Source organism: Oxyura jamaicensis, chromosome 2 (genome assembly GCF_011077185.1).
Source record: "Oxyura jamaicensis isolate SHBP4307 breed ruddy duck chromosome 2, BPBGC_Ojam_1.0, whole genome shotgun sequence".
Lineage (NCBI taxonomy): Eukaryota > Metazoa > Chordata > Aves > Anseriformes > Anatidae > Oxyura > Oxyura jamaicensis.
This window is the reverse complement of record NC_048894.1, coordinates 13,976,766-14,004,546: the sequence shown is the minus strand read 5'-3', so window position 1 is coordinate 14,004,546 and position 27,781 is coordinate 13,976,766. Positions and strand designations below refer to the sequence as shown.

General features: G+C 40.1%; 1 protein-coding gene across 4 annotated transcripts in view; it reads left to right on the top strand.

Moving 5' to 3' along the window:
• Positions 1-27,781, top strand: part of CCNY (cyclin Y) — a 122,488-nt gene that overhangs the window by 49,225 nt on the left and 45,482 nt on the right. For all 4 annotated transcript variants that reach the window (XM_035317528.1, XM_035317529.1, XM_035317527.1 and 1 more), the window contains one exon: positions 23,341-23,415. In XM_035317528.1, coding sequence (XP_035173419.1) covers positions 23,341-23,415 — 75 coding nt within the window. The remainder of the gene's footprint in view (positions 1-23,340; positions 23,416-27,781) is intronic.

The window sequence follows — 27,781 nt, the reverse complement described above, 5'->3', positions numbered from 1 at the left end:
ATTGTTTAAATGTCTTACTGGATAAGGTGGTCCATTTTCTGAGAATGGCAAGAAAGGGAAAATATTAGTGTGTTCCGTTAACTTGTTAAGGAGGGCGGTACAGTAACTGTTGTTGAACTGCTGCTAGGCATGTTATCCTTCAAAATTTTAGAGCTAAAGATGTAATTTGACTGGTTTTGTTCATAGAGTAAACTTTTCTTTCAAATTGCATCCTTTTCGCCCAGTTCAATTAATGAAAGTAGCTTCTGCATTTGCAGAAGAAGGTGTTGTTGACATAAACTGGTTGGGTGTTTGGCCAGCAACTTGCATTAGTTAAACCTTATGAGTTTTGTGGTATGTTTTTTTTTTGTTTTTTTTTTTTCAAAAGCGCTGGTTGAAAATGTAAGAGAAAATGTAAACACCCTGAGGCCCAAGCGTAGGACAGACAAAACTTTCAGCTTACTTTAATTTCTATTTTTTAAAAAGGAAAAAAAAAAAATGGAAGTACCTTGCTTTGATTCCTTACTTTGCTTCCCATTTATCTGCCGTAGGTATCCGCCCTAGCTTTGGCTGGGAAGAGCACCGTGGGAGTTTATCGTGGAACTGACCTGTGACAGTCTGGAGGAGACTGTAGTATAACTTTATTTACAAACTGTTGGAAATGGAAGTACAACATTTACTCCCACCAAACACCAGTCCCTGGCTTTAGAGTTGTACTACCAACTGCATTTCTAGACTTCTGTTTACCACAGGGCAAGAGCAGCTTTCTGTCTTGCTTACGCTATTCTCCATTCTGTGATTCTGCCTTTCATTTTCACCTCACCTTGAATTTGTGGGTGGATCAAGGATTTCTTTTCCTGTGTCCTTTCTTTTCAGGAGGCCTTTGTAAGTGCCTGTGCTAGAGCCTGCCATCTCGCATGCAGTCCTTTTGCAGGGCCGTGAGCGCTTCCCCCCAGCAGCCGATGGAATTTCCGGGAGAAACCTCCAGGATGCAGCTGCAAGAGCAATGTCAACACTGCGTTTGATCCAAATGCAGTCACCTACTCTAGTTTAGCACCTTCTGACCACGTAACTGTTTACTAGACCCTTGTCCCTTGTCCCTCATTATATCAAGTTGAGGCACAGGGACTTGCAGAATGCTTGTATTCTTCATGATGAGTGGAATCTCCTGGCTAAGATTTTCTAGCCTGTTATATTCTAGGCAGTGTTTAGAAATTCTCCAAATGTTTTGCTAGCTAGATGTGATCAGAAAAAAAAACATTCAAAGACTGACAATGTTGGAAACTGTTGTGAAAGGATGCACTAGCGTGCGTGCTTGGATGGTTTGGCACATGCATAAGGAGGAAGGGTGGCTAAAATATGTGCAGGGGTGAAGCAGCAGGGTAACCAGTCATGGATGATCACTAGCTAATACTAATTAGACAAACCTAATTGTACTTGGAAAAGGGGAAATGATCTTATCTGTTGCAGCAGGGGTTACTTTTGATGAGTTAAGCTGTGTATTTCTTTTTCAGTTTTTGCTCTGTTCAGTGAGCCTCAAGTAATAATGGCATCGTGGCTGAAGGGTATCTTACCCAAAGCACATAGTGATGTCCAATTCTACACTACTGAGAGAAGAGTTGATTTTTCCAAGCGTGGGATAATATTTCCCCTTCCCAAAATAATGCGTATATGTGAAAGTCTTAATTAAGAGACTAATGATCTCCCTGAGAACAGAGTGTAATCCCTCAGCTGGAGGATAGCAGCTGTGTGGGCATCGGACTTCACTAGTGGTGTTGAGCATGGAAATATTTGCAGGAGACACTGAAACGAACCAGAGAACAGGTGTTCCATGTCACCATCTCTTCTAAAGCTCTGCTTTTGGCCTGAGTAGAAGTCAAATAATGGCAAGATAGGCGCCTCTTTTAATTAAAATTTACTCAAGGGCCTTTACCAATAGACTGTGTGAACCTTTGCCTACAAACAGTGAAAACTTGAGATAACTGACCATGGTGAAATTCAGTTCTCTGTGCAGAAGTCTGTTTTTTCTTATGCCTTTCCTACTGCATTCTTCCCTTTATGAACAAAAAATCGAGTGTTGGGATTGTCAGTGATTAAATGAGAAAGTGGGAAATGAATTGAGAAAATGGGTAATGGGGATTAGACTCTGTGAGTGCAGCCTGGGATGCTGCTAACTGCCATTTACACAAATGGACAGCATTAGCTGCTTTCATAAGGCTTCTGTACTTTGGCGATGTTTTCATTTATAACTTTTCTGAATTTTTTGTTGGGATTTTTTTCAACAGAAGGGTGTAAATCATAAGGAAAATTAATATGCAGTCTGGTCGTAGATAGTGAAATTCATAACCTACACGGGTTATATATAGCTGGTAAAAACTTCTGTTGCATGTGACTTATTTTTTTCATTTCAGGAAACGTGAAGTTGGCTTTAAAAAAGCTGTTGTTGTTATTTATTTATTTTTTCTTCCAGAAATCCAGTAAGGTAAATTGATCTTGGTGAAAGAAAAGAAAGGGAGGTAAATAAAGATATTTTGCAAGCTCCTTTGCCTTTTTTTTCCTATTGCGTTTTAAATGCGCTTGCTTTCTGTGGTGACTTGAAGGGAACAATTTTCCACTTGATTGTATGTATTTTACTATATGACAGTTGAAGACACACTAATTCATTACAGAATGGATATGAAATTTTTCTAGTGGAGCAAAGTGGGAGGGAAAGCACAGAGAGATTTTCTTATGACATTTAAAAATAATGAGAAAAAATTGCTTGGGAAAAAACATTTCAGGGGAACTTTCTTACAGCTATTTAGACATCAACTTTTCTTCTCTTTGCTAGATTTGTTCGTTAAGGTCACCTTGGAATCAGAAGGGAAGAAAGCAGTGGCTTGGAAAGGATGCCCTCTGTTAGTAAAATCATGATTCTTCTGACAGTAGTGTGACAAACTTGGAACAAAAGTATTTCAATGAATTTGTGGCTTATCAGAACAAAAAGATGTAGGCCTGTTAGATGCTGAGGGAAATTCAGAACACGTTTCTGCTGCGTTCTTGTCCCACGAGTTTCAAAAACAGGAGTAGGCCAACATGGGCTGCGTATATAGTTACTTCAAACCATGAATGTAGCTCTTTGCATCCTTGCTCTTTGCAGAAGCTCACCCAGTGATGGGTTCAGTCCGTGACAGAGATGCAGGCATTTTGATTTGTAGTTTTGTGTCTCTTCCAGAGCTCATCTGACTGATCCTTTTCTGTGTGGAGCTGATGCCGATCTGTTTGAGTGTTCATCAGGCTGCTCTTGGTCTCAGCAATGCTGAGACAGCTGCTATGCCTTCCGTGTCTCAGGAGGCTGTGGTATTGTTTCTTTCTTGGCATGCCTGAAAGATTTCCTGGTTTTAGGCTTATTGTTGCCCTGTCACAAAGTGGAACTCTGCACCCTGACTGCCTTTGACTCTCGGATCTGTGCTGACTTCCAGGATATTTTAAGGCTTAAACGCTGCAGTGCCCTCCATCTCTGTCCACACACGTTTTCTGGGGCATCTGTTGCACGTATAGGTGTGTGTTATGTGTCAGCCTATACTTCTAAAGTATTTTAGAACATCGTTGTTATTTACATAATAGTTCAAATTACACACAGATTAAGCAAAAGCATATAGTCTCACCTCTATTTGCTCTTCTAGATTACAGCTTTAGGTTGTGAGGAAGATCCAGGGTTTTTCTGTGGGAGCACCCATGTTCACCCCTTCTCCATCTCAAACACACCCAAGGCCTTCCTCTTGCCTTGCATGTTAACTTTCAGTCCCCAAATTCATTTCCTTTTCCACAGCTATGATGAGCAGATTATTCAGCCATTTTCATTAGTCCTTCAAATATTTGGTCTAAGTACAGGTATTTTAGCAGACTTGAAGCTAATATGCATTGCTTTAGTGCAGTCAGGATCTCCTGCAGGCTGCTGTATGAACCCTGAAGTGCTATGTGGCATACGTAGAGCAAGAAAAAAAAGTTATTCCTCTAAAAAGATGAGAATTTTAAATGAATCCATACTGCAAGGTTAGGAACCCAGAGAATTATTTATGCAAATTCACAAAGCTTGGGGCAAAGTTGAATGCTTAATGTAAATTCAGTAGTCTCACCCTTTTGCCTCAGCTGGAACGACGGCCTTGCCTTTATCATGCTGAAGAAAAGTCAACAGCGGAAACGCCAGTGGCTGTTAGCACACGTGTGCCACAGAATACAATGTGTGTACCTACAATGTGTGTACCAAGGCACCACAGCACGTGGCAAATCTTTGAGACCTGAGTCTCAAAAATTGTTGCTCTTTCTTCAGTCTCCCTGGTATTTTGAAGCAAATGAAGGACTGTGAAGTGTTGAGGACAAATGATTTTCTGCTTTTGAAGTCAGACAGATTGGAGACAGCATCAAGTTTTAAAGGTTGAAAAACAGAAAAGAAAGATGATGCTAATGATTTTTCAAAGGCTGATACCTTTGAACTAGATTCACCTTGCTAGTACGTGTGCTATAAAAATATGTCAGGAATTGAACCTCCTATTTTTTATATTTTCTTCGTTGTTTTTTTTTGAATCTTCAAATAGAATAATTGGAACTTTACTTTTTCAGGTGAGTCCATATTGCAGACAAGTGAATTTTAAAACTTATTTTTCCTGTGATTATTTTTGAAAATGTTAGCTAATTGCAGATAAATGAAACCAGACCGACTTCGCTGATACCTGGAAGACTTCCAGTTGTCTTAAGACCAAGGCATGTGGCATATTGATGGATAGAGGGTATGGGAAGACCTTTCTAGTACTGCTGTCATTGGAACTGCTGATGTGTTATGTGCTTGAGTGTTTGAGAAAAGGCTAAGGTTCATCCAGTTCACAGGTTCTCTGAAAAGGCTTCTAGCAGCAGTGACGTCAATGTCAGTTCTGGTGGGTGTGTTTTACTGTGACTGATCTGCTGGTATTTGGACCAAAACCACTAAGGTTATTGGATAGAGTAAATTGGTGTAAATCCATTAACTTCTTTGGAACACCTCTCATTTACATCAGGACCAAGATTAAGTTATTAAATAGGTGTATTTTTTGTTTGTTTGTTTGTTTGTTTTTAATTATTTTTAATATTAAACTCACATCTGGCTTTTTTCTAATGTTTTTGATGGTACAGAGTGAAAGAACTCCATGTGATTTCATCTACATGGATGTGTACTTTGGAAAAATACTCCGTTGAGCTTTTCAATGCATAAGAAGTGGCAGGTTTTTAGGCAAGGTTCCAAATCACTCCCACATATCTGCAAGTTATATAATCAAATCCTGTGTGTGTTTCATGTCTCTAGGACAAAGTACAAACAGCAAAGTGAAATTAATTCTTCTCCTTATATAAAAGAAGGCTAGGAGCTGCCAGATTTTGCAGCGTTATTACAGCAAAAGTTACAGGATTATTTTTTTTTTTTTTTGGTGGGGAGATGAGGATGAAGCACGGATTGGATCCACACTGAACACAGGCAGGAGGTGAAACTGTGGTTACTCCAGTCAATTTGTTGCACAACTACGATGAGCATGAAACGGGGGAAAGAGAAGGACATCTCTATTGTCTTTTTGCAGGTGGCCAGAGGCCAGTCGGATCTTTTAGTTAGAAGGCAATATATTATCCTCCCACATTTTTGAAGAACTGTAAAGCAGTAAGGGAACGTTTAAATGCTATATCTTGTTTTGTTGTGTGCCATTTGAGATTTGTGTCTCTGGCAATGGTCACGATTTACAAATTATGGGATAATCCTATGTGTGCGTGTCAGAATGAAAGCACTGCGTCTTGAAAGTTTCTCTGCATCCAAAACCTGTCATTTTGTTTAGAAATATGGATGTGTGGTATTTTGAAAAATACTCACAGAAAATAATTTTGCCAAGATTTTGGGGTGCATACAAAGCAGTGTCAGTTTTGACCGGCATTTATGAAGTGTTAAAAGTTTCTCAGGCTCTCACTGAACTGGGGTGTGCTTCTGCTGTAGGCACTTGATGGACTTGGGATCCAGTGCCTCCTTACAGCCCAGCCTTTTTCAAAACCTCACTGCATTGCATAAATGTGGGACAAGTTATGTGTTGAATAACATGTTTAAAAAATATCAGACAAGTGTTCAAGAAAAGCCATCAGATGATAGCCCATTAGCTGTTGCTATATCATCCCTTCTTCAGGTTGTATCCTCTGCCTGTTTCTGAGTAGGTTTTTGCTTTTTAGACTGTTTTATTAGCTGTTGTAGCTTTTCTTTTCCTTGTGCTTTATATGGTATTGCCTGTCCAGCATAGTATATCTTTTTCTTTCCATTTCTGATTTAGTTTACGTCACCGTCTGTTCTCTATTTCTCATGCTATTCCACATGTCTCAAGCAGCTGCCCACTGCAAAGTGTAGGGGCCATGGTAAGTAAAGCAGCCCAGATGAAAGCTGAAATCCCTCTTGATTGCTTTTCACAGGTAGCAAGGGCCTACAAAATCCTATACATTTAATTTTCAGGCGTGGGGAGGAAAACACAAAAACATAAAAATCAAAACCTAAAGCATCCACTTCTCTCTACCCAAAAGTCCTGTAGATTTGTCGTGCAGAAATAGCAACTCTAGTCATTGTTACATAAGTCAGATTTTTTTTATTTTTTATTTTTTTTGATGTGTGGCTTTGGTCTGGATGTGCACTAGTAGGAAAAACAAATTGGTAGGTTAATGACCAATTCTTTCTGCATTGGTCCAGGTCCCTAGCCAATTTGCAGAGTACACGTGTATAGTATTAAATGGGGAATGAGCATTATTCCATCTGGAAAAACTGTAACAATTGCAATCCACTGACCCGAAAATTAGGAGGAGTTGTAGCATGGCCTGTACCAAATGAATAATTATGCCCTTACTGAAAGGTCGGTTTGGGCTTGTTTCATTTCTGATTCATCTGTATTCTGGCTCCTGTGGCTGATGCGTAAGGCGTACAGTAACTCCCTTTCCCTCTGCTTTCCAGAACATCACCTACCTGAAGGACAAAAGCGTGTCTGGCCGGTGCTCTCTGAGGACGAAAGTCCATATGCTGCAATAAATCTGGTACTGGAAAGTTGTCAGAACTGCAACAGTGGAGAAAAGTTAGTTAATGTTAAACTGCTAGGCTGTGACAGCTTTTCTCCTTGCTCAAAAATTACATGCTGGTCCAGTTAATTCCCTGCTTTGAGTTAAGCTAATCCAAATATTTCAATAGCTCTCAAAGACAAAAGACCTATTTGGTTTAATTAAAGCTGTTTATTTCTCTAGTATCAGATTACAGTGAGACAGACCAAAGTGCTGGCTGGCCCTCTGTCCTGTCTCCTGCAGGAGCAGATGAGAGAAAACCAGGGAAAACACACGTTTTCTTCAGAATACCTAGTTTCTCAAAAGTTGCACCTTGGGAGCTGCCTGAGCAGTTACTGTGTGCAATCCTCAGGGAGTTTGTCTTGCAGGAACCTGTCTAATTTTTGCTGAACCATTCAAAGTTGTAGGAACTATAGTGTCTTGTGGAAAGTGGTTCCGCAGCAGTGACAGTGCTCAGGAGCCTCCTCCTTTGGTTTGGTTTGGATATGTCTCTTCTGTTTGCATTTGTACCCCATTCCTGCACCATATTTCCAGAGTGGTAATATTCAGAGCTCACAGTGCTGAAGGTGAATGAGGAATTATTTTTGTGTGCACCAGTTTTTTGTGTGTACCTGCCATTTTATTCACCGCTGACTAAGACATTCTCCAGAGCCGGTGCTTGCTCACTGTGCTGTCATCTGCAGCCTTTGGCATCTTACTATAGTCACTTCATGTTTCTGAGTGCTTTGGAAAACAACGGACAGCCTTCAGCTGTTGAAAAGCGACCATTTTGTCCTGCTCTTCGTTTCCTATCTTTTAAGCAATTTGTGCCTGACCTTTCCTGGCACTGAATGTCTGCTTTGTTTCAGAAGCAGGCAAAAGACCTTGTTAAAGCCTTTTGTGAGTGCTGGTAGGCCGTATCTACCAGGTTTCCCTTATGCAAATGCTTGTGGTTCTTGAAAGGGTCTTCAGTATGTCTGTGAGATGTGATGTCCCATTGCAGAAACCTTCTTGACTTTCCTTCTGTTGTGTCCAGATACTTTAAATATCAGGACTTTACTGTGAAAAATAAGTTCTTCTGAAGAGCAGGACCTTCTGGTAAATGCCACGTACTCATTTTATGTGGTAGTTCCTGAATGTATGAAATTCAATATAATTTTTTCTTTTCATTTTTAAAAGGCAGCGAGAGTTTGGGTAGCTACTTCTATACATACACCACTTGCCAGTAAAACCTCTCCTGATGTCAGCTCTCCAGCCTGTTTGAGTGCAGGAGCATCGGACAGGGTTTGAAGTGATGAACTACTGTCCCGAGCAGAATGACTCAGTGCATTCAATTTTTTATTGGCAGATCAGGCCTTCAGAACAGAAAATTTCATGTCTGCTTAGCAATTGCTTAAACATTTAATCTATGGCATGACTAAATGCATTCCTGATGGGCGTACATGCCGTTAACGATGTGGGTATTCTTCCCTGTCAGTAGCTTCGCTCAGTAGGTTGTCTTGGAGGAGACATGATGAGATCAGTCTGAGCATGCTGCATTGGGAATTATCTTTTCTGATTTAATATATTGTTGTTTTTTATTTATTTTCTTTTGTCATGACAACTCTGAAGGCAGTATTGCCGACTGACAGGTGATTTTTAACTGCTATGTGGTAGCCATTCGCAGCTGTTACTTGGCGTGTATCTACCTGAGAGGTTGCACTCGGGTCAGAGCTGTGCTTATGTGGATATATGGAATGAATGTTTGAAAGCACTGAGCTACTTACGGCAAAAATAGCTCAAAAGAATTAAATTTGGTGAGTTAAAAATTTCCTTGCCAGGCAATAATGTGAAGTGTTCATCCAAAAATGTTATGTTAGATGCGGTCTGACATTGGCATGCATCTTCCAATTGGCATTGGCATCTTCCCAGTAGCCTTAGTACATGGAACACTTCCCATAATCTGGAATAAGCTGCTGCTTATAAATAAGTGTAGATCTGAATTATCAGAAGTGGGCGACAACAACTTATGACCACGTTAGTGTAGCACTTAATTTTATGTATATTTTAAATTAATTCCCTGGTCCTTTGTCAAGAAATGTGTCAGGACATATAAAGGGAGTCCTAATGTGTCTGTCTCTGACAGGCCTGAGGAGCAGCAGAGCCCAGCTGATCTGACTTAGAGTACAGCAGTTCAGTTGGAAGGGACCTACAAAGATCATCGAGTCCAACAGCCACTTAGAGCTCTAGGTCCTGATTCTGGTCTGAGGCTACATTTTCCCAGGGCAGCAGGTTTTCCTAAGAATGAAAGGGATCCAGATGTTAAGCTCAATTTATATTCATGACTTTGAGAAAAGTCTCAGAAAATGAAGGAAGGAAAACTGGTTCTGGAGATTTAAAGATCAGACTTGAGGAAATTTACTCTGCCTTTCCCAGTTTTCTTAGATTATATGGCTGTTTCTATAGGACTCCTGCCTCATCCTGTACCAAGAATGAACCAATTTAAAGGATGCATTAGACTTTGCAGTGAAGGATTGCTAGTAGGAGTCCAGACTGATTTGTTGCTGAAATGAAGCACTGTGTACAGAGGATGTCAGGAGAGAGCATGATGCCAGGGCAAGGAATCCAGCTTTCAGGCCGATGCAGTGTCCACAGCAGCAGCCCATCCTGTGTGACACTGTCAAGTTAGAAGTTTTGTAACCGAGAGAGTATCCATTTGGTTTAACTTCAGGTGAATAGATTTTAGTTAGATTAGTCTGTCACCACTGGTTCAGTATACTGTCAGTGGAAAAGAGTCACCATATCCAGGCTTTGACTCAGCCATGCCATCCCAAACGTTTGTTTTAAGATTTGACAAATAGCCATTGGACAAATGCACTTCCAAAAATGTGTGCTTTATTGCCTGTGGGGCGGCTGGCTAACTAGCTCTGTGTTAGGCATCTAAAAATAACAGCGTTAAGATTGGGTAAGACTCTGGTCACTAAGCTGTGCTCTTCTTTTTCTGCCTGCCTAGATGGGAGCCTGGAGTCTGATTTGCAGAGGTGTGGAGGAAGCACAGAATGGCACTGGGATTTTAGCGATGCCTTGTCTTCATTACTTTGCCTCAGTCCTTCACCTGTAATGGCAATACCAGGACCCTCTCAACCTTTCTTCTGTACTGTACACGGCTAACTTTGCATGTGTTCTCTGCATCGTGTCGCAGAATTGCAGTTTCACAGTGACCTTCCCTCTTCTTATCAGTAGCACAGATATCCTTCTTCTGGGCTTGATCCGATAAAAAATTTATCTGCCTCAGTTTAGGATAGCTGCGTTGCTTGTGGCTGATCAGGTCACCCTCAGGACTTGAATATTATATGCAATGCCTGTGTCCGTGGGACTGGAAGAAAAACAGATAGAAAGCTGTTTTTTTTGTTGTTTGTTTTTTTTTTTTTTTTTTTTTTTTCCCTTTTTTCAGTTGCCCAGAGCTCCTATGAAGAGCTAGAGAGTTGCAAGATATCAGACCTGAAGCTCATTACTGCTCGGGGACTGGATGTTACTTGTCCTGGGCATTGAGCCAATGTAATTTCGGGAGTAAGTCCCTATTTGGGATAAGAACAAAACATTTCTCTATTATTGAGATTTCAAAGTAAATATGTACGACTTTTCTGTGGATGTTTAGTGCTACGTGTGCATTCAGAGTACTAAGGTATATCACAATGCAAGTGGATGGCAGTGTTATAAGTCATTATAAATTCACAGCAAATAACACAATATACTGCTTTTCTGTCACTCTGGAAATAGTATCTCCTACACTGACAGTTGTGCAACATATTAAGCTGTCATGAATTGCTTCTCCAAGATCAGCATGTAATATAATCCTGTGCTGACTCTTCTGAAAACAAATAAAAATCCAAGCTCTTAATTGAAGACTGTGGATAAATATCAGTTAAAGATCTGCAATTGTTTTCTTCAAAGTTTAATGTATCTTTCTCCCTCTTCCTGCTTATTCTCTTTGAGTATATTGGACAGGTGGGTGTGAGTTAAATTGGTAAGTTTGTTTTCTGTGGACAGGCAAAATATGTGGGGGCTGGAGATTTTTAGGATTGACAAGCTGTAGTGGCTGGATTCCAAGCAAGCGTTACAGAGCTGCATCAGAAGCTGAGTGAGCTGGGGTACATGTGCTCTGCCACAGCACTGGAGGGAGGCTGAGCCTCCTGGGCTTAGGGATGACACTACAGCTTCGTGTTGTAGCTGTGTATGTTCATGGCTGTTTGGGTACATGCACAAATGTAGAGCTCCAGTGACGAGAGATGTTTTTAATTCACTGTCAATTGCTTTTCAGTTTTAGGTGGTGATCTGCAGGCAGTACTGGTGTTAACGCTGTATCTTGGTAGCAGGGTAATTTGGTTGCCATGTGAATATAAATCTGCAGGGGAAAAATTGAAAGCCTATTATTGCAGTTTACCAAGTATCCTGTGGTGTTCCTCAGAAAAGATTGCAAATTACATTTTTGCATATTAAAAAAGCAGCTGCTGCCCTTGAAATTGCAGAATACCCCTACAAGTGCTTTATGTTGCACTTGCACTAAATTTTCTGAGAAACCTGAGTAGATTCTTTCTGTCTGTATTTCACAGATTACCTGTCTGCTGTTTGATAAATACTTCAACTTTAGATCACAGCTCAATAACAAACCCAAAGGAAAAATAAGAGATCCTGGAAAGATGACTTTTTTTTTTTTTTTGCTGACCTTTATTAAAATAATTTTTGTAAGGGAATGAGGAGGGATAAACTCTGCTGGGCTGGTGTAAAGGCTCTGCAGAACTTGAGTCACTATCATGAAGTCACATTTTTCCATATGAATAGTTGATGTACAGCTCAAAATCTTACACCCAATTTGCAGAATATAATACATCCTTAAGGTCAATTCAATTTCTTAATGATTACTGTGGCAATAGTGTCTGTGTCTTGAGGAAGGGTGAAACGAATACACCTCAATGCAAAGCTGCAGATGATGTTTCAATCTAAGATTAAAGCTTGTAATGCCAGCTCCGCTGTGAGTTGATGAGGATGATCATGCTTTCTGTTGATCTGTGTCATCACGCAAAATTGGTTCACTTTACTATAGGTTAACCCAACACTTCTGCTGACGGGTACTGTGTTTTTGACTCAGTGACAAATAATTCCCTGCCAGCTGCTAACATCTGGGTTAAATTTGTGCCTAAAATTACAGCCACCCTCACTTGTGGTGTTGATGGCTTGATGCCTCTTGTGGTGGAGAGCATGGCAGTACTGTATGAATGTTCTGAAAGGGTAAGTAAAACAATTTGGTGTGGCAACAGCTGCTAGCATTTGTTTAGGTCTGTAATGGTACTAGGTTTACATCTGTAAAGGATTTTTCATGTATCCTATTAAATGATTATCTTCCATTAAATAAGGGTGTACCATAATGTAATTTTCCTGATGTATTTGTGAGAGAGCAAACAAGATTTTATTATTTTTTTAAAATAAGTATTTAGCAACAGTTTACATTCTGTCCTGTCTGCCTTTGGATCTAATAGAGCAGAGTAAATTCATTTTAGAGTGGAGTATACATGGTATAAAAACATATTAGGAAAAAGTCATTTGTGGTGCTCAGTGTCACTGAAGCATTAGAAAAACGCATCAATTTCTATTTAAGGCTAATAGGACTGTGGTTTTGTTCACTTTGTTGCTATACGTACCTCCAATGGGGCATGTAAAAATGTACACAGAATGGAGAGACACCAGCCTTCTGTGTTACCTGGGGAGGGCTTGAATACTGTGTTCTCAAGCACCAAAAAGTGGTGTTCAGTAACAAAACGGGAAGGTCAAAAGTGAGAGCATGAGCAATGATGGGAGATTCACAGCAGAGAGCCAAAATGCAAAGTACAATGCTCTTTTTAAAGTGTGCATTGTAGTTCCTGCTTCCATTTTGCATTAGTTAAAGGGAACTGTATCACTTAAGTTTGTTTAAAAAGATTTTGTGGGAATAATGTCTTCATATCATTGTTCATACTATATAATGTTCAGTGAAGGTCGTACTTCTGAAAAAACAATGACAAGTCTTACTTGCCAGCCTTGTCTTCTTGATATTCCAACAGCAGAATGGAAATGCCTTGGGTGCATTTCCTTGCCCTTTGGTGAGAAGCATTAGAACAGCTTTGCTTGGCTTCAGTTTTTTTTCCCCCAGCAGTGTGTTCCTTGGGATGAACTGAGGCAGGTTGCAGACCTGAGACCTCTGAGGGACCTGCTGTGGTGTCTGCTGGGTGTCCTCTGCCTCCCCAGCTCCGCTGGACTGAAACGTGCCCTGTACTTGATGCCAGGAAATCAGAAGCAATGTAAGGTCTTTAAGTGTCAGGCTCAAAGGGCTCTGCTTGCTGTCCAAAAAAAATGTTTTTCATTCTAAAAGTCTGTTTATACTTCCAGGAGAAAGAAAATTGGGTTTTAGAATAAATTTTTGACTGTGCAAAAACAGTAGCATCACAGGGAATGTTGTCCTACATCTCTAGAGTCAGTTTGTCTGGATTCTGGCATGTTGGTTTGGTATCACTGGATGTCCTCTATAAAAACAAATCAAGGGGCCAGTTGTGATTCTTGGGCTCAAATCTGATGATCTTTTCATTTAAAAAAAAAAAAAAAAAAAAAAAGGTTCTTTTAAAACAAGGGGTTTGGGAGGGGAGATTTGTAGGAGGAGGACAGTTTTCTACTGACTATTTATCAGTGTCATTTGTGCTGTACCATGTCATGAGCTTGCTAGTAGAAAGGATGGGAGGTATGCTCCTCCACAGAGGCCTCACTGTGTCTTCTGTACCCCATTCTCCTCAAGTCCTTCATAGCTCCCTTGTAGGACACCAGTTTTCGTTCAGGTACTTACACAGTCCTTTCTTCTTCTGAATTCATTAATTCCAGGTTGTAGGGTTTTCAGGTCAGATTTATGATCTGTAAAGAACCTCAGAGAAGTCTTCCCTTTGATCACAATTATTCCATGTGCTAGTTTCCCTTAACTTTTGTACATCTTCTGAGATGAGGGGGAAAACATTGTTTAATACTAGAGAAACCAATGGGAAGGTACCACTTTAACCAATTTCTTATTGCAACCCTCTCTTGTAAACCCTGAGAAAGTAAGAGAATTATGTTCATCACTCATGATTTTAACAATAAAATGTTTTGGCTGGATAATGTTAAAGGTACAGTACTTGAAAAGTTGCTTCTGTTTGCTGGCCTTAGATTTCCTTTCAGACAAGTAACATAAAGACCTGTCTTTTTGAGTAGACCATGTTCTGCACATCTCAGGTGTTTTAGGGTACTGTAATGAAGAATCATGCTTTATCCCTTCCAGCTTCCAACTTTATTTTCTTCTCTTCTCATGCTCACTGTGACAGAGCACTGGGATGTCATCATTAGCATTCCTTCTCACAAAAACACTTGAATGGAGAGACATTTTCTTTTGAAGTACCTTAGTTGCTGCTTACACTAGACATAAAGTACTCTAAAAAGGTACTGATAAATCTTGTGGTCTTTTATGCTGCAATTCTATGATGTTTCAATTACTTGAGCTGAAACTTCTTTATGTAGTGGATTTTACATCTTCGAAGGTTTAGTGTTAAAGCAGATGTGGCTATTGTTATTATCCAGTGAAATCAGAGTATACAGTTTAGTCCTATTTTGGCTGGAAAGCTGTGAAAACTTCTGAGCAGAAAGTGTCCTGAGTTATTTTATTCTCGGTGCTTGGTGCATTCCGTTTTTGAGAGACATAACCCCAAATTAATGTGCAGAAGTCTCAAATGGAAACTTTAGTACTAGTTTAGTCATACGTTTTTCCAAATATAAGATTGTGTCCTGGATGCCTAGCTTAAAGCATGATGTTTTAAAATAACAATAGTGTGTAAGAATATACACAATAATGGTGAGCGATTGCTTTCTTCAGTCTTCTTTTTTCTCTCTTGTCTTTTAAAGTAACCCGTGTTCTCTTGCTTCATTTTACAAGAGGGAGATGTGGGATGTCCTCTCAGGTGAGGTACTCATTTAACTCTGTCCAGCTTCTGAGGGAATCAGTTTTTTACTCATAATTGTGATGTTTAAGGGACATAAATAATGTCTTTTTTTTTTTCATTTCTGTACATCTAAATGGCTAATTGCTGTTACTAGAAGGAAGCAGCCCACCAGAGTGAAAGGGAAGCAGAAAGACATAGGGTGCAGACTGCTGAAATTTATTTTCTAGGTTCAGTGCTGGGGCTACTTATCTACTGGTCCGTGCCTGGAGGATATTGTCTCTGTTTCTCTTCCCAGAGATTACATCAGCTCATTCATACAGGCTGGAGCAGCCAGAGAAATGCCGTCTCTGGTCCTGCTGGTACCAGGAGGGCAGCCTAGGCGAGGGAGGCGCAGCTCTGGCAGGGCCTCCACATCTGGGCCCGCTGCGAGCCCTTGCTGTGCCAGCTTCCCTCTGGTCACCTGTGCTTCCCTCTCCCAGGGTTTCCATGGCAATTGTTATCTGCTCCTCTTCGATGTGCCTCCTTGAAACTCATAATGCTTAGTCAAACGTTGCTCCTCGCTGTCATTCTTTGAATTTCTTGCTAAACAACTGCATGGTGGTTTTGTTGTTTTCCACCCACGAGGCCATGCGGGGTAGTTGCTCTGTCATGTCAGGTTGTGGGTGTAGTGAGGATGGTAATTAGTTTGAGTGGCTGCAGGCCTCCTCTCTGGCATGCCCTTGGCAGGTGTGCTCTTTTCTTTACCTGGAGTCCATTTAAATAATGAAAAAATATATCTTCTGGGAACAAGAACTATGGATTGATTTCTCTAAGTGTAGGACAGATCATGAAATCAATACGTGACACTATCTTTTTCCTTAATTTTAGTGGTGTTTCTGTGGTGGCATTGAGAGCCTATAGTCTCCAAGTGTAAAGGGAAAGAAGCGTAATTTCACCAGATTATTTCAGGACTGCTGAAGTATAAAACAAGTGTTTTACTCAGTTTGTATTTTGGATCATCCTTGAATCAGCATCAAAACATTAGCAGTGCAAACTTACCTGTCTTTCATTGTTTAAAAGGAAGGAAACTTTTCTGATAGAATAAACACATTTTAAGGCTTACTCCCTGTAGTGCAGCCCACAAGCACTATTACAAAAGAAGAAACAGTGTTGGTTTTTCCTGTTTGTGTCATGGCAGAAGCTGTGATGCACGCTGCTCAGAATGTAGCTGCTATAGCACCCATCCTTCAACATCTTGTGGTGCTTGTTGCTATCTGAATAGATTTGTGAGTTGGAAAAAATGTTAGTTTTTTTTTTAACTATTGCCACGAATGGTGCCATCTTAGCCTTTTCTGTTTTTATTGTGCATGTAATGAATTCTGACTACAAATCTTAAAATGTAGATCTTTCTCAAGTAAGAATTGCGGCAGAGTTTGGTGCACTTTTGGAAAGTTTACACATGTGCCACTGGGACTTGCTGAGATTTTGTGCTTAATAATTTAAATACTATTTTTTCTGAAGATTTTATAAAACTTAAGCTAGAGGCCCTGGGATCATCTGATCTGACCCACATATGAATCATAAGCCCATAACTTGCATCCAGCTATTCTTAAATCAAGCCTAAATACATATGCAAGACTAGAGCCTGAAGACATTTGACTAAAGTAATCTTTTAGGAAGGGAAAACACTGAAAATATGTTGAGTTCACATTCCTTGGGTGTGGAGCTGCAGTGCCTAATTATCCTTCTTCTTCTTTTTTTTTTTTTTTCCAAATTCATAATTAAAATCTTTCTGCTTTCACTTTCCACTGCTTTTGTTCTGTTGTGCGCTATATTAGAGAGAACTTTTAGTGCTTTTTCTTCTTCCCCTGTGAAGACGTGTGAACTACAGACAATTCCTAGCTTTCCTTTTTGATCAGCTAAGCGTTTTGAACTCTGTTAGATTCTTATATTAAGGCATTTTCTACAATCTTTCAGACATTCTTGTAGCTCTGTTCTTTACTCATCTGAACTTTTTCCTTATCCTTTTAAAATCTGCAAACTGAAGCTGTATTCAGTATTTTTTTGTCTCAGTAATGTTTTTTAAGATCTTGTGTAGAGATCAGAAATCTTGCCTGGGCTTCAGTCCAAGTCTGAAACTGAACTGTTTTACAGCTCGCTTCTTTTTATGGCCATATTTTAATGCAGCTACTGTGGCTTCAGGAACAAAGTTTCTCACGAAGTCCAGGGAGAATCTCATTGTGGTCTTCTGGTGGGTGTCTTGAACTTCAGGGCAGTTACGTATTGAACTGAGTCACAGGCAAAATCTACCTTTTGTTCTTGAAGAGAAAGTGAAATTATTTTGATGTGATAAATCAGAATGCCTCATATGACAGCTGCTATTTCGGCATGCTACTGAATGAGGTAGAGAATGCAATCTTAAGTTTAATTGCATGTATTTGTAACTCTGGTCTTGTCCAAGTACTCCAAAATTGTATAAATTGTTTCTCAGCATGTGATCTCTTAGCTGTAGCATATCTGAGACTGACTTTGCTCTGGCTAAGCAAAATGAAGTGTGATATCTTAAAAATGACATTTTCAATATATGATTGTGGTGGTTTTACCCTGCTATACAGCTGAACTCCACCACAACCACTCTCTCACTCCCCCCCCCCTCAAAGGGAAAGGGGGAGAAAATATGATGAAATGGGCTCAAGGGTTGAGATAAGGACAGGGAGATCATACCCCCTCCACCCCCCCAATTATGATCACAGGCAAAACATACTCAGCATAGGGAGATTAATGTAGTTTATTGCTTAGTACTAACAGACTAGAGCAGTAAGAAACTAAAAGCAAACCCTTTCTTACCTCCTCCCCGAGTGTCACAGGTGAATGGGGAAGGAGGACCATGGTCAGTCCCTGACGCTTTGTCTCCACCGCTCCCTCACGGTCCCTCTCTGCCCCTGCTCCACGCGGGGTCCCTCCCACGGGATGCCGTCCTTCTGAACTGAGCCTGCGGGGGCTGCCCACAGGCAGCAGCTCTTCAACAATTGCTCCCACACGGCTCCGTCCCACGGGGTCCATCCCCCAGGAGCAAACTGCTCCAGCACGGGTCCCCCACGGGCGGCAGCTCCCCCCAGACCCCTGCTCCTGCATGGGCTCCTCTCCATGGGCTGCAGCTCCGACCCGGGGCCTGCTCCTGCGGGGGCTCTCCAAGGGCCACAGCCTCCTCCAGGCCACATCCACCTGCTCCACCGGTGGCTCCTCCATGGGCTGCAGCGTGGAGATCTGCTCCATGTGGGAACCATGGGTGCAGGGGGACAGCCTGCTCCACCAGGGCCCTCTCCACAGGCCGCAGGGGAACTTGTGGTGTGTGCCTGGAGCACCTCCTGCCCTCCTGCACTGACCTTGGGGGCTGGTTCTCGCTCCTCACTCTCCCAGCTGCAGTTATGCAGCAAGGGTGTTTATTATTATTATTATTTGGTTTTGTTTGTGTTTGTTTGTTTGTTTGTTTTTCTCCCTTCCTTCAATCTGCTATCCCAGAGGCCCAAACAGCATCATTCATGGCTCAGCTTTGGCCAGTGGCAGGTGACTTTTGGAGCCATCTGGAGCTGGCTTTGATTTGACATGGGGCAGCTGCTGGGCTCTGCTCACAGAGGCCACCCCTGCAGGCCCCCTGCTACCAAAACCTTGTCATGTAAACCCAAGACAATGACATATATAATAGAGATACATCTCTCTCTATATATATCTTTATAGATATATATGTATCTATATAAATATCTGTCTTTATTATAGATTTATGCATATGTATGTGTACATTTATAAACAGACACATACCTTTGGCTTGTAAACCTGAGAAGTCAAAAAAAAAAAAAAAAAAAGAAACTTTCATGGGGCATCACACTGTTTAGGTGTTTCCAGTATGGGAGCTATATTTTAGTCCTTCGGAACTGGGAAAAAAAATCCAAACTGATTTTTGAACTACGAAGAGATCTAGGAAAATATTTCCCATCTATGTAACATTTCTTGGTGTGATTTTAAGGTCTCAATTATTGTTAGGTGGCTACAGGCTTGACTAACTCCAGTACAGAGGGATAAGGCGTAGGGTTTTTTTGCTCTAAAATCAGAAATTCCTAGGAATCCCAAATATGAGATCTGAACTGCAAGTGATACTGTCATAGGGGTTTATGTTATGGAAGAAAGTAGAACCTAGATAATTTTACTTTCAGTGGTGGTCAGGAGGGGTTGATTTATTTGTGGGTTTTCCATCTTGCATTTATTTTAACTGGAACAAAATATGCCAAAATCTTGAGGTGCCCACTGTGGACAAAAGCATGGTACTGGATTGTGTAGTTCTTGGGTATGTTCCAGCATGCAATTAACTTGTTACTGTATCTTAAGTGACTTCACTATTAAAAACATGCCATTAAGGGGAAAAAATGCATTTTTACTCTTATTGTTTCTTCCCAGATTTAATTAGCTTTACTGAAGCAACTTATGGAAACAGGTATTATTGTTGGCAAAGGCTTTATAAGTGTTTCACTACTTCAATACCTAATATCTACACTTAAATATTTTAAAGGAATAAATACTAATAATTTATTGTTCTTTGTATTTATTATTGATGATAATTATTGTAATCTTAAATTCTTTTAAGATACTGGGTTGCTCTCTAAATCATTGTCAATTGTTACTTGCTGCATCATTTTTAAAATAAATGAAATCCTTGCAGAAACTCTAAAACCAAAGAATCTGTAATTAAGAAGAATGTCCATTAATCATGAACAAGTATTTCCTGGAAATAAAATTTATAGTGAAGGATTTTGGATTTGGAGAGACAGTGATTTTTTTTTTTTTTCTTAAAAGCATTTTGGACTGCAGAGTAACTGCTAGGAAAAATATTCACTTAAAATCCTTCCTTTGTAAGGCTATGATGAGTCACAGAGCAGACTGCTAGTAATGGATGAAATTTTTGTACAGATTTTGATGATTGAAATTTTGGCTCTTACTTGCCTCTCTAAGAGTTGAATATTGCTTGTGAGTTTAAATCTCTCTCTATCGTCAGCTATTCCATTACAAAATGGGTAAAGCATTCATATTGTGGCTGTTTTTCGTGAATGCTTTTCAAATGGTAGAAAGAATTACTAAGATGACTAAAGCAGTATGACTCTAGGATGGAGGTAAATTTTTTGGATGGATAATGCTCTTTGGTGACACGTTAGTAACTTCACATGCCGATAGCATTTGATCTCTTATGGCACCATTTATAATGGCAGATGTGTAAGAATTTGTTGCCAGATTCAAAGAGACATTTATTTTTAAGCTGTACAGTAAATTAAAACATCTAAGGTCAACCAACTAGCAACTGAAGTTTTCCTTGTGTGTTGTGAAACTGTATCTGCTTTAATCTCCCCATATGGCAGCAGTGATGGCTTGGAGAAGTATGGTCCTGCTGGTGCCCTCTGGGGTGCTCGGATTTGCCTCATGCATTTCCTGTGAGGAACAGGGAGTGGTGGAGCTGCAGGCATACACTGCACAGCCAGAGCTTTTCAAGCACCCAGGAGCTGTGCTGTTCCTCAAAGGGAGAAGGGAGACAGCCTCTCTTAGCAGCGCTTGTTGTCTTCTGGCCACCTTGCACTGGGTGACCGACCCCAGCCAGGTTATTCTCCTCTAACTTTTGTGAGGGCACTTGAAGGAAAAACAGTCAGATGTGTTTGGCTGCTGTTTTGGGAGGGCTGGAGAAGGGTCTGGGACAGAAGAAGACATACTCTGAAGGGTTCAGGATGGGTGGTCTGGGGCCAGTGGGGTGGGATGGAGCCATGGTGCTGCCTGGAAGCAAGGAGCTGCCTCTCCCAAGCTAGTTCCAAATCCTTGCTCTGGCCTCTGCAGCTGCTGAGGTGGGATCTTGTTGGCCTTCCTTCAGCTTCTGTCAGAATAACAGTTTATGTGTTTTTAGAAACATTTTAAGTCCTGCGTTGTTTCACTGCTTCTGCATAATAGTCTTTTATAGCACAGGAATCTCAAATAGTTGCAACTTGACTGCAAGATGTGGCAATTGGTTTTCTTTCTTTTCAGCCCTGCAAGCAGACTGTAAACCCGTACCAGGCTGTTATTACTCCCCAAACAGACAATTTTCTAGGCATGAAGGAGAGGAATGCTCACCTCTTTGGGGGCAGTGTTTTGACAGTTCAGTGCGGTTGTATTTTTACCAGTCCCGTATTGTTGACTGAATTTGCCTTGCTGTACTTTAAAAGATTTCATAGAAAAACTGTCTGTAATTGTTTTTTTTTTTTTTTTTTTTTTTTTTTTAAATGCAATTTTAATGGTAATGTATTGTGCTGTTTGATGAAAGATTAATAGGATGATAAGAAGCAATGTATTTTGCTGTTTTAAAATACTGATTACACTTGACTTAATGATTTGCATCTTGAATCGAGCTTAATGGAAAAACTATCCTGAAATGAAAAACAATCTTCACCAGTGCTATCTGTCACACTGGGTAATTTTTCTTCTTCATCTCCATGTCTAGATAAGCTGCAGCGAGTAACAGGAGAATGCTCGTTCCAATTCCTGGTCTTTCCAATTCAGAACTTCTAGTAGGAGAATGGCCTACTTCAGATCTTCCCCAAGCTTGGCTGTGGAGTGTGGTTTCTCAGAGAATCAAAATGACTTTCCCTGGAAATCTCTTTTTCACTCTCCTTTGTGGCTTTGATAATAATAATAAGTCCCCTTTCTAACTGAAGAATTGTTTGTTTGGATTTCTAGGTTCTTCCTAGTAAGTAGGAAGGCCAGTATTTACTCCAGAAGTGGTCTCCAAGTACCAGCAGCTTGTCAGGCTGCTCATCAGGGCTACCAAGATGGTGAAGGGTCTGCAGGGGAAGGCGTATGAGGAGCGGCTGAGGGCCCTGGGTTTGTTCAGCCCCGAGCAGAGCAGGCTGAGAGGAGAGCAGAGCAGGCTGCAGCTCCCTCACGAGGGGAGCGGAGGGGCAGGCGCTGAGCTCTGCTCTCTGGGGACAGCGACAGGACCTGAGGGGACGGCATGGAGCTGGGAAAGGGGAGGGTCAGGCTGGGTGCTAGGGAAAGGTTCTGCACCAAGAGTGTGGTCGGGCACTGGGACAGGCTCCCCAGGGCAGTGGTCACGGCACCGAGCCTGTCGGAGTTCAAGGAGCATTTGGACAACGCTCTCAGAGATAGTCAGATTTTTGGGATTGTCCTGTGCGGAGCCAGGAGTTGGACTCAATGATCCTTGTGGGTCCCATCCAACTTGGGATATGATTCTATGATCACATGGGCTGCAGAATATGGGGAGGTGGAAAGGAAATGAGGAGAGCATAAAGGCTTGATTCTCAGTTCTTGTGAGTTTTCAGAGAGATGGAGGGGAGACAAAAATGTAGAAAACTTGGGTTAGTCACCAAAGATAAACTTAAAAATGCTCATACATCGTTTTGCATAAATGGCATGTAATTTGCAAAAATTACATTTAAAAATGCAAGAGAATGTATATCCAGAGTACAACAGAATGTAAAAGAACAAAGGTTGAAGCAGTTACACTCGAGCAAGAAAAAAGATAAAAAGTTGTGTGCTAATTTTTAGCAGCATGCTTTCAAGTGGATGCAAGCATTCAAGGGTTTTGAAGATTTGGTAGCAGAGTGGAATTTGCGAACAAGTCAGTTCAAGGGGTTTTAATCTTAATAGGGAAAATAACATTTCTGGAAGTTTATATATTTTGTGATAGATTCAGATCTTCAACCTGTTTTGAGGACTTTTTCTTCTTTTTTAGAAGTTACAGCGAGAAGTATGTTCATCTGTGAAGTGTCAGAAAAGCGCTAAGCTTTAGTAATCTTGACCATTTAAAACAGTCTGGGCTAGACTTAACTCGTTTACATTTAGCTTCAATACCTACTAATGCAATCACATCTAATCGTGGAAACCCATCTATCTACAGAGGGCTGCATATTTGTTTTATAATACTTCATGCTTCTGTAATTACATATAACAAGCTGTATTCCTGCACTTAGCAGATGCTTCGGGGTATGGAAGAAGAAACTAATGGAAAATGGATAATTCCCAACTTCTTGTGGATAGGCTTCTCAACCTGCTTTATCTGTTTTCATCCAAAAGGAAAGCAGCCCTTAGAACCCAAGTCTAATCCCAAAGCTGTGTTAATGCAAAGCATTTGCATACCAAAAAGAGCTACTTGTGTGAAGGATAATAAAAAATTAAAAATAAAAAATAAAAAAGTGGACCTCAAGATTGATTTTGTTTTACAATAATGTAAAATTGGTCTAGCTAAATGAATAAGAAAATCTGTGCATATTGCTGGATAATCATAAATGTTTTAACATGCTATTTTTTATTTGTTTCTTTCCAGATTTGAACATGGAATTCAACCCATCAGATCATCCACGGGCCAGTACGATATTTCTCAGTAAATCTCAAACAGATGGTAGGTTACTGAATTTATTACAGTATTCACTACTGCAGTTATCTGTGAAGTCTTTGTTAGAATGCATGTGATAGCTACTTAATATATAATTTCCCTCCCCCCAAAAAAGGCTTTTATAGGCATCAGATTAGAGCTGAAAGAAGCCAAACCTTTAGTTAATTATTTTGTCATACTCAGCAGATACAGGTTTGAGTCCTGTCATGTTGAAATTATAAGATCCAAATCGTAATTTTATCAAAACTACAGATAAAGATGAGGCTTTTAAAAAAAGTATCTGTGCAACTTTTTTTTTTTTTTTTTTTTTTCTAACACTGAACAACAGGCCAAGGTTCTTGGAAATAAGATTTAGAAGTATTTTTCTGAAAAATGACAGTTTATATTAGCTTAGAAGACAGTCCAGAGTTTCCTCTGATAGAGCTGATACTGTAAATGAGTTCAGTACTAAATTTTAATAACAAAACAACCCTCTTTCCACCCAAATGTTCTGTCTTTTTCTCTCATTATGGATTTGATGTAATCATGTATTTGTCTGGAGTATTTTTTTATTATTTTTTTTTCATAGACAAAATAATCTCTCTGGAATTACATCTGTTAAGCAAGCCTCTTGATAGACTTAGTAGAATAGAAGCCATTTACTCTGGCTTTTTCATTCCCTGTTGGACATGCATGACATGTTGTTTCAGAAGTAGATGAGAATAATTGATGCAAAACACATTATTTTCTACCAAGACTTTCAAAGCAATTTCTACATTGTAATTCTAACTGTATGAATTCTTTGTCCTTCTTTCTGTTGCCTATAAATGTCATTTTTGATTTACATAGTAAATTGCAGTGTTAAGGACATCACTTTAAAATGAAAATGTAGTTTTCACATACTGTGTATTTCTTGCTAATTTTTGAGCTTGACTAGTACAAAGAGAGGATACATTTAGGCCCTGATTGAAGAGTTGATTATGTGAGTACATCTTTTTCCCTTCAAATTGTCCTGAGTTCAGCCCTAGTTCTGTCAGTGCCTTATTATGTAGTTTTGGATGTGATTTACCATCTTGGTCTGCTTTGGTAGTCTGTGAAATGAGTATGATAATATATTTCCATAGTATACTGTGTTGTCAAGAGCTCTGTCTATTTTACAGTGTTTTGAGATTGTATAATCCCATATGGATGATACATGTTTCTCACTGCAGTTTGTTGGAAAAGAAACATGAAAAAACAATTCCAGGTCCACCAACTTAATTTTTGACCATACCCGGTGATTATTCTTACTTGTAGTAATAGTGGTTAATTTATTGCAAGATGGAGTTAGCTGTAAGACAATATGACAGTTTACACCCGTGCTAGGGTTGGTCTATGAAACCTTGTTCTAGCTTAAGTAATATGAAGAACTTACGTGGTTTTGAGTGAGAACACTGAATTTATTGAAAAAATTTAGAAACCTTTTCAACAAGGGTATAAGATCTGTTCAACTACCTTGATCAAGGTGGTAAAAATGCAAAGGCTTGTACAAAACAAAAAAGATTCTGCAAACCGTTATCTACTGATGTATTGCCAAAAATCATGCCATTCAGGTGGGACAACTCACTGTCATAAGCATTTTGGCATTTTGCTTGGCTGTACTCTGGGCCTGTTGTGGAAATAAGTGAGCTGATAGGAGTTACCATACTCTGTTCAGGGATGTTGCCTAACACCCCCGAGCGTGTAGGTTTGTATTTTGACAGCCTGCTGTAAAGCCTAGGGGATCCCTGAGATGTCTGTAGTTAGTGTAGAAGGGGAGAGCTGAACTGGCAATGCTGGAAACACCTAACCTGGACATGTGACTACTTCTCTCCATTACATACATAGTGTTGGGATGTCCTGACTGTTAACAGTAAATGAAAATATATTTATAGACAAGAACTGCAGATGTTTAAAATATACGTGTATTAGAGAGCTGACAGACATCAGGACTCTGGGTTTCATCCAAGATCTGGCTGTGGATCTTGAGTGTCCATTACATATTTGTATAGCAGGAAAGGGCCAGTCCATAACTACTGGCAGGAGCAATGTGGTAACGTTACCTTCAGGCAGCTCCACATTTGGCTTTTTGGTAACCCACATTTGGCTTTCTAGTAACCTTGTGTGCTTACAGCCTCACTGGTAAGCTTGCGGTACTGCCCTGGCACAGGAGCTGCAGTTTGAGCTGCTTGTGAGCAACATGTGAGTGAAGAGCAACAAGTTTACTGCCCCAAATACAGTGAAACAGAACGTGGCATCTCTGGATGTTACATGGTCTGAATTTCCTGCTGTTCCTGCGCGACTTAGATGCCATGCTAATCGTCTGGACCTGTCCTGTCCCTCACAGTCAGTACTGTGCCTGCACCCTTCATTACCTGAGAGTTCAGTGACTCTGAAGAGGAGTCAAAGACACAATAAATATTAATTTGATATCTAACTAAAATAGCTTTTAAAATGTTTCCAGCTCTTTGTAGTTTTTTAGGTGCTAAATCTTACACGAGTGATTCTCCCTGTTTAGGGAGATAGTAGAGAATCACCTTTTATTTCTTTAACTTCTGTGAGTACTTTATGCAAGTTCATGTTTGTTTGGTGAATTTGGCCTGTAAACAAGATGAGCTAGGTAACTGGAAAGCTGTGCACTGTTCAGTGCGCAGTTGTGGTTAAGCCAGGGCTTCCAAACCTTAGCATTCCAATAATATCACTTCCTTTCCTTGTAATAGCAAGAGGACAATGTTTGCTCTTTCAGGGTGCTCGTAATGGTCTTTCCTATAAGTGGGTTATGGGTTACGGCTGTCCTGTTTTCCTAACTTATATTAGGCCTTACACATTGAATTTATCAGCTAAATTTTGCAGTAGCAGTGTAACAATTGGCTTTAGACAAATAACATTTTGAAATTATATTTATACAGTGGGTAGGAGTGAACTAGGCTGCATTTTATTTTTATTATTAAGCAGGATGAGTCTCCTGTTTCTCAGACAAGACAAAATAAAATGATCTGCAAACAAAATGTGAGACATCTTCATTGATGTTATCCTCGAGGATTTTGTCTTCTGTGCTGGTGTGGGTAGCATTGGGGTTGTCTATAGAAATTGCACCAATGAGACTTCAGCTACATCTCAATGAAAAATGCATACATGCATCCTCACACATACATATGTGTGTGTGTGTATTTTCTCACTCACTTGTATTTCAAGATATATTTTCCTACAATAACAAAAGTTCAATAATAACAAATGAAAGTGCCTGCAGAAATGAGAAATGAAGAAAAATAAGGAAATTTGGCAGTACCTCAGTCTCCACTTGAAGAATTTCATTCCGACTTTCAAGTTTTAAAATAGAAAGAAATTACAAGTTTTTTCATGAAATCGTTTAAACTGTGACTCTAAATTTGTTCAGCATCATTTCATCCAAAACCCATCACTAAAAGTCGAAAGCCTGGAGTGGTAGTTAGGAGTTTATGCTGCTAAATGATGGTTAATTATAAGGCTACAGTCTGTGGTCTGCTGCAGACCACGTGAGCAGTAGAAAGCGTCTTTAAATGCACCAAAGCCAAGTAACAGAGAATTGCCTTTTTACAACAACAGCTCTAGTGCAAGCCTGGCAGAAGTGTCTTCCTGCCTTTTTGCGATAGTTGTCCGTCCTTTTTTTAAAGGGAGGGTTGTGATCACAAAAGAGAGCAGTTGTGACAAAATGGGTTTCTGCTCTGCCTTATTTCCCATCTGCGTATGTTCTGAAAAGAGTTGAGCCCTACGCCATGGCAGAACGGTCCAGAAGCATGAAAGCACAGCTGCCTTCTTGTAGTCCCTCACTGATCAATCAAGGCTAACTGAATTTCTGTTATATGGGAAGGAAAAGGGAAAGAAGGTCAAGGTGGTGCTTGGAAGAATGTGCAGCACAAGCAGTGTTTGAACAGGGAGAAGTGAGGAGTCTGTATAAGTACAGCGATACATCCTTCTGGAGATAGGAAATAGCAATGGCAATGAGCTGTAAGTCATGTTCTTGCTTTGGTAAATAGATAATTGCACTTTTATAGGGAATTGAATAATATAATGGGTACAAGGAAAAATACAGAAGATAAAGACTAAGGTAGGGGGGAAAAGGTGATTAAAAGTTGGGATTTGGAGTTTATATGCAGGCTGTGTTTATAGAATTTTGCCCATAATAATTCTATGTATGGTAAAATTGTGATTGTTGTATGTTAACTGTGAAATTTTGAACACAGTTAAGGATTTAATAGCTGTTAATTTTCACCAATGTACTCTGTTAGGTCTACGTGCAGTTTATCAGAGATGTTTACTGCCTGTACATTGCAATATGCAATACTAGACAAATACTTGCTCTATTCTAGAATTGAGTACCTATCATCATTTTGTT